This window comes from Borostomias antarcticus (genome assembly GCF_949987555.1).
Source record: "Borostomias antarcticus genome assembly, chromosome: 13".
Classification (NCBI taxonomy): Eukaryota; Metazoa; Chordata; class Actinopteri; order Stomiiformes; family Stomiidae; genus Borostomias; species Borostomias antarcticus.
The window spans coordinates 13,980,536-13,988,035 of NC_140246.1; the positions used below are offsets into that span (position 1 = coordinate 13,980,536).

At 49.2% G+C, this 7,500-nt stretch overlaps 1 protein-coding gene across 1 annotated transcript in view; it reads left to right on the top strand.

Annotated features, from left to right (window-relative positions):
- The window catches only part of dgki (diacylglycerol kinase, iota), a gene marked incomplete at both ends in the record, with an annotated part of 53,299 nt that overhangs the window by 15,798 nt on the left and 30,001 nt on the right, over nt 1–7,500 (top strand). Inside the window, one exon of the mRNA XM_084447577.1 lies at nt 5,377–5,485. Within this exon, the coding sequence (XP_084303703.1) occupies nt 5,377–5,485 (109 nt within the window). The remainder of the gene's footprint in view (nt 1–5,376; nt 5,486–7,500) is intronic.

The window sequence follows — 7,500 nt, forward strand, 5'->3', positions numbered from 1 at the left end:
TTTGTGCATATGGCTGGAAGCCAGCCGGACTCCCACCCGGGAGACCGGGGCTCAAGACCCGGTGGGATGACTTTATGGGACTATACCCCAAACCTCCACATGTTCATCTTTTCACTCCAACCATTACCCCTTGCCTTATAGGTCAGATCCTGTCCCAACCCCAACCCTTATTCTAATCCCAACCCACACTAGGGACTGGAAGAAGGACACCAAAACCAACCTGCTGATCTCCACTGCACAAGTAGAGTAGTGGTCAGAGCATTGGACTCCCAACTGGGAGACTAGGGTTCAAGACCCAGTGGGGATGACTTTATGGGACTATACCCCAAACCTCCACACGTTCATCCTTTCACTCCAACCTTTTTATCCCTTACCCAAATTCTACAAGTAGAGTAGTGGTCAGAGCATTGGACTCCCACGCGGGACATTCTCAGAGATTACCGTCTATGCTGAGCGAAACTCCTCTAGTCTATATGAAGCTAAACAAAAACTGTTGTTTACGTTTTATACATCCGGTGGATTTACGTTTCCCCCTTAATGATACAGACTGCTACCACCTGGTGGTGTGAAGTTATTTCATCTCACACAAGCGCAGATCGGAGGTTCCACTTGGCTACTGGCACAAACGGGAAAAAGCCCTAATGGTGTCTTCCTTCCTTTCCTACTAAATTCATATATAATATAAAATATATAATATAATAATAATATACAGAATGTGTCCAGACGACAAGACCTATCCTAATTTATCAGACATTATTTCATGTCATTTCAATTCACAGCTTTTTCAGTCGCATGACTAGTTTCAGTCCTACCAGTCCTGAACAGAAACAAGCCAGCCACGCACATAAGCCAGGCTTGACCTGGCCTGGTTGTGTCCATGTCACTCTAAATTTACACCCTGTGTTGTCACGTTGGTGTTGTTTGACCCACCCTAACCCACGCCCAAAAGCGCTCGCAAATAAATACCCATTTTGAATCGCTCCATTCAAGAAACCAACCGATCCCCAACTCTTATTTGAACTCTTTATAGTTATGAAAATATCCGCTTTTTCATAACAATGCTACGATTATTTTGATTAAATTTCATAAGTATTAAACAACAAAGTATGAAACTGTTGGCTGACGACATGCATAATGGGGCGGAGGTCTGCACTCTCTGAGTGTCTTTCTAGTTCCATTTCTTTTTTCTTCCTTTCTCTTTACTCTCTAGCCATTCTTACTGTTTTTGTATTGTTTCCCTGACCCGCTCACTGCGCCAGCTCCTGGGCTCTGGTTTTGTTGGTGTTCAACCCTCCGGTCAGTGCCGTGTCACCGTGTATTTGTGTGCCGACGGTAACCCTGGCTGGCAGAGGTCAGAGCTCACAGATCAGAGGCTCAGAGTCACCTGACGCCCAGGTCTCTGATGTCCCTCTGATCTGCTCCTCCTGTGTCTGTGTCTCCCTCCCTGTAACCCTAACTCTGCCTCGCCCCTGTCTCCTCCAGGTCCCCTGGGGGGGGGGGGTCCCCACGGAGCCTCACCTGGCCAGGTGCGGTGGGGGGGTTAAGAGGGGAAGCAGGAGGAAGAGTCGGAGTGATTGCTGTGGGTCCGTCTGGCACCAGTCCTCAGTCATCATGTGTTTACGCACACAGACGTGCGTGGGAGCTCGCACACACACACACACACACACACACACACACACACACACACACATTCACTGTATAGTGCTAAGGGCTCAGGTGTCTGGTGTCAGGTCTCTCCACTGTCAAGTCACGATGATCGGCCCAATTACCTGACCAGGATGTCGTCGGATGTGTGTGTGTGTGTGTGTGTGTGTGTGTGTGTATGAATAGCAGTACCGGTGGAGAGTGCAGTCGCAGGGCTGTAGAGGTGGAGGAGAGGAGTCTGGCGAAGGAAGGATGATGAAGAGAGAGAAGTGCTCCAGAGGAGAGAGGAGAGGAGGAGAAGAGAGGAGAGGAGGAGGAGAGAGGAGAGGAGGAGGAGGAGAGAGGAGAGGAGGAGAAGAGAGGAGAGGAGAGAAGGGCAGAGGGGGAGAGAGGAAAGGTAGAGAGAAGAAAGTGCGTTGGTATGTTAGGCTGTTGGGGTACAGGTGAGTGAGACTAGTGTGTCTGTGAGAGTGTGTGTGTGTGTGTGTTTATGTCTCTCCGTGTGCATTTTAGCACAGCAGACCAGTGTACCTAAGATCTGAAAAGTTGTGTATTGTGTGTGTGTGTGTGTGTATCATGAAGAGCTAACATAATCCACAAGCAGGAGGGAGAGAGCTGAAGGGATGACATCATGCTTTAACGCGTGGGCGTGGTTGGCATCACTTACCTGACTAGTTGTGTGTGTGTGTGTGTGTGTGTGTGTGTGTGTGTGTGTGTGTGTGTGTGTGTGTGTGTGTGTGTGTGTGTGCGTGCGTGGGAGGGGGCCAGTGAACTGTTTCCTCCCATGCAGGGCTAACAGGGTTGTGTCTATCTGTAGTCTATCTGCAGGAGGTATTGACACAGAGCCTGCTGTTAGCAGGGGGAAGATTTTACCACACTAATTACAGCTGTCCTCAGACTACCGCTCACTCCTCTCCTCTCCTCCTCTCCCCTCCTCTCCTCTCATCCTCTCCCCTCCTCTCCCCCTCTCCTGTCCTCTCCCCTCTTTTATCCTCCTCTCTTTTCCTCTCCTCCCTGCCGCCCGCTGGCCCGTCGCTATAGCAACCCTGTCAGCCTGCCGACCCGCCACCAGCCGTGGGAGGAACGGGAGACAGAGGAGAAGAAGGAGAGGAGGAGAGAAGAGATGGAGGAAGGAGATGGAGAGGAGGAGAGGAGGAGAGAAGAGATGGAGGAAGGAGAGGGAGAGGATGAAAGAAGAGACGGAGGAAGGAGAGGAGAAGGGGGGAGAGGAGGAGAGAGGTGGGAGAAGGAGATGAAGTAGAGGAGGAGGAAGGAGAGGAGGTAGAGGACGGAGAGAGAGGTGGGGGAGGAGGTAGAGGAGGAGGAGAGAGAAGAAGAGGTAGAGGAGGAGAGAGGAGAGGAGAGGAGAAGAAAAGGGAAATTTTAAAAGAGAGGAGAGAGAAGGGAGGGATGAGGAGAGGATGGAGACAGGGAGAGCGGAGGAGTGGGAGGAGAGAGAGAGTGGAGCAGGAGAAAGACAGAGAGAGAGAGAGAGAGAGTGTGAGGGAAGAAAGAGGAGGAGAGTGGGAGGTGCTCTGACATGCGTTGCTATATTAAACACACCATTGTGCCAGGATCAAATTGCTGTGTGACCCCCGAAGGCTTTCATTGCCGATGAACCTGATACCAGCAGCAGTTAGCAGTAATCTCTCTCTCTCTCTCTCTCTCTCTCTCTCTCTCTCTCTCTCCGTCCTTATCTCTCTTTCTCTCCCTCTCTCTATCTATCTCCCTCCCTCTCTCACTCTCTCTCTCTCTCTTTCTCTATCTATCTATCTATCTATCTATCTATCTATCTATCTATCTATCTATCTATCTATCTATCTATCTATCTATCTATCCCTCTGCCCCTTTCTCTCTGTCTATCTCCCTCTCTCTGTCTCTCTCTCACTCTCCCCTCTCTCTTTATCTCTTTTTCTCTCCCTCTATCTTTCTTTCCCTCTCTCCCTTTTCCTCTCTCTCTCTCCCTCCCTCTTCCTCTCTCTCCCTCTTCCTCTCTCTCTCGTTTCCTCTCTCTCTTCCTCTTCCTCTCTCTCTCACTCTCCCTCTTCCTCTCTCTCCCTCCCTCTTCCGCTCTCTCTCCCTCTTCCTCTCTCTGCCTCTCTCGCTCTCCTTCCCTCTTCCGCTCTCTCTCTCTGTATGACTAGAACCCACACCTCCCTCTCTCCCTACCCACTCTCCCACTGTGCTTCTCTTCATGTTCTAACTGAATTATAGCAGTCACTCTTTCTGCACTCTTCAGATGTGAACTTTCTCCCAGGAAAGAGAGAGAGAGCCTGGTTGGACATTTGCCAGGAGTGTTTTTATATTTTTTAAATCTGAAATGATGTCAGTGTTGTCAATCGTTAAGAGTGCATTGCGTGGGTGTTATCCTCCAGTTTAAATCCTGGATAAGAACTCCTGGTAAATGACTCCTATGTGAGACAGGAAGTCTGTGTGGTAGTGGGATATTCTTGAAGCTTGTGTGTGTTTGTGTGTATGTCCGAGCATCCGTCCGTCCGTCTGTCCGTCTGTCTGTCTGTCTGGAACACAGTATCCGAATTTTACCTTAATACCCCTGATCCTGTCTGCTGCACTTAGCAGATTACTATTAACTAAAATGCAATGGTAGCCTTTTTTGAGTGAGTGAGTGTGTGTGTGTGTGTGTGTGTGTGTGTGTGTGTGTCTGCTTTTGCAGGCCTGTGTGTACGTGTCGTGTCCATATGTCTCTACTGTAGACACAGGGAGAGAGGGAGGGAGGGATGGATAGAGAGACATCAGGTGAAGGCTACTGTGGTATCTATTGATGGCAGAGATTGAACTGAGAGAAAATCTCTCTCTGTCTCTCCATCTCTCTCTCTCTCTCTCTCTCTGTCTCTCCATTTCTCTGTCTCTCCATCTCTCTCTCTCTCTCTCTCTCTCTCTCTCTCTGTCTCTCCATCTCATCAGCCAGACAGCGATAAGCACTGGGGTTAAGCGTGTGTAGGGGCTTTTTATTTCGATTGTGTGTGTGTGTGTGTGTGTGTGTGTGTGTGTGTGGGTGTGTGAGTGTGTGTTGTTTTGTCTCAGCTATCAGAGTTAATGTAAATATCAAGTTGTTGGCGCATTATTGTCTCCACTACTGTCTGACAGTGGTGTGTGTGTGTGTGCGTGTGTGTGTGTGTGTGTGTGTGTGTGTGAATGTGTGTGTCCTAAACACCGCCGCATATGTCCACCCATGTGTGTTCTGATTGGTTGTCACCCCCGCACTGCTATTTTAATCCCATGAGGCAACACGCGCGCGCGCGTGTGTGTGTGTGTGTGATGCGCGCATGTACGTAAGAGAGAGACAGGGCAGATCACATTACACAGTGTCTGTAAGTGGACTCTTTCAGTCTTTGTCCCGGAGGATAATTTTAGACAGGGTCTGAAACTTTCAGCAGGGTGTCTGGTTGACAGCAACGCTGCCCTGGCTGTCCAACGCTGTCCTGTCGCCTAGCTATGCATTAACATACACCACACTAACACAATCCTCTCTCCTCTCTCTCTCTCCTGTCTCTCTCTCATCTATCTCTCTCTGTCTCCTCTGCCTCTCTCTCTCCGCTGTCTCTTGCTCCTCTATCTCTCTCTTTCTCTCCTGTCTCTCTCTCCTCTCTCTTTCTCTCCACTGTCTCTCTCTCTTTCTCCTGTCTCTCTCCTTTCTCTCTCTCTCTCTCTCTCCACCATCTCTCTCTCTCTCTCTCTCTCTCTCTCTCTCTCTCTCTCTCTCTCTCTCAGGAAAGCCATCTCTCGATCAGGTCTCCAGCATCTAGCCCCGGTCCATCCTTCCATGCAGCCCGTCAACAACGGACCCTCCACGGATCTACGTACTTCATTGGACTGGACTGTGAGTGACACACACACATGCATATACACACAAACACACACACACACACACACACATTCACACATGCATATACTGTAGATGCACACACACCCACACACACATACACACATGAGAGGATCACACACACACACACACACACACACACACACACACACACACACACACACAGAGCCTACTATAGCATCACAGCTAAAGAGCATACACACACACACACACACACACACACACACACACACACATACATACATACATACATACATACATACTGTACATTGCTACGAGGCTCTCCCATCTACTAAACATGCTGAGCAGTGCTGACCAACATGTCAGAGAGCTCGCTAGAGCTTCACCGCTCCTAGACCTAAAATGGTGAAAGACCTTCTAGAGGGGAACCCGGTGGAACGCTGGACAGTCGGTCCCCTGGCTCCGGTGTGGGTGGACCGGCCTGACGAAGCATCGCGGCTGGGCTAGAGTTACCCTGGAGTAGGTGGGGTCTAACTCTGAGACGAGGAATGTTTCGGAGGGGGTTATATATCTGACCCCAGCATCTCTGTTAATGACGGTGCAGAACACCAACTTCCACCCAGAAATGCCCGAGGTCACCTCTTGGGGGCGCAATAACAGAGGCAACTTCAACACAGCCGGGAAACTGTGTCCCCCTGCTGCAGACCACTCTGTCTCCCATGCAGCGTTGCCATAGATGAGAGCATTATCATCTTCACGATAAAAGCAATATTGCAGGTTTTACCAACCGAACTCAATCCTTCCATCTGGCGTCCAGAAAGTCATTCTCCTCTCTGTACACACCATGGTCATGAACAAATAGACGAAAACATGTCCCACATCTTACATGGTTGCCACGTATACAGGGGGCTTTACATATGTAGGCACGACAGAATAGTGGATTTGATCAAAAGATATCTAATTTTCAGATCTTCCATTATGCTTTACAAGCGTTCTACTGCAAAGACAAGCATGCTCTGTGTAGTGACGATTCAGTTTTCTCAAATATCACAGCTAACACTCCTGATGTTGTCGTCAATGAAAATCTTAGAGAGGCATTCATTCTGGAGGTTCGTCTATACTTTCGATTACAGCTTAGAGCAGGGGTTCCCAACCTTTCCTCCCCAGAACCCTCCTAACTTACGCCTGATGGAATTTGTTCGCACCATCTCGCTGGAGAGACGAAAGATGGCCGAGCATCTTGACCACGAAGGAGAGGTTCTACAACAGCTTCTTTCCTGACGCGATCGACAAGTTCAACAGCCAACCGCAGCAGTAGACTGACACGGAAGACCCCCCTTGGACAGTTCCGCGCCCCCCCCCCCTCCCCCATTCATTTTTTGCCTCATCTACACACAATGGCCAATAATGATGAAGTGAAAACATGTTTTTAGAAAATATGCAGTTTTATTTTACTGACAAATATAGGTTATTTAGGGAATACATGTACACACCCATAGCGTAATACTTGGTTGATGCACCTTTGGCAGCGATTACAGCTTCAAGGCGTCTTGGGAAAGAAGCTATGAGCTTGGCACACTTGTTTCTGGAGATTTTTGCCCATATCCTTGCAAGCTCCGTCAGGTTGGATGGGGTTCACAGCCATTTTCAGTTAGATGTTCAATTGGATTTAGGGCTTGGTTCTGGCTGGGCCACTCAAGGACATTCACAGACTTTCTCCAAAGCCACTCCTTTGTTATCTTGGCTTTGTGCTTCGGGTCGATGTCATGTTGGAAGGTAAACCTTCGCCCCAGTCTGAGGTCCAGAGTGCTCTGGAGCAGGTTTTCTTCAAGGATCTCGGTGTACTTAGCTGCATTCATCTTTCCCTCTATCAGGACTAGTCGCCCCCTTCCCGCTGCTGAAAAACATCCCCACATCATGATGGTGCCACCGCCATGCTTCACTGTAGGGATGGTATCAGCCCGGTGATGAGCGGTGCCTGGTTTCCTCCAGATGTGATGCTTGGTATTCCTTATCATGTCCCATCAATTGAATTTACCACAGGTGGACTC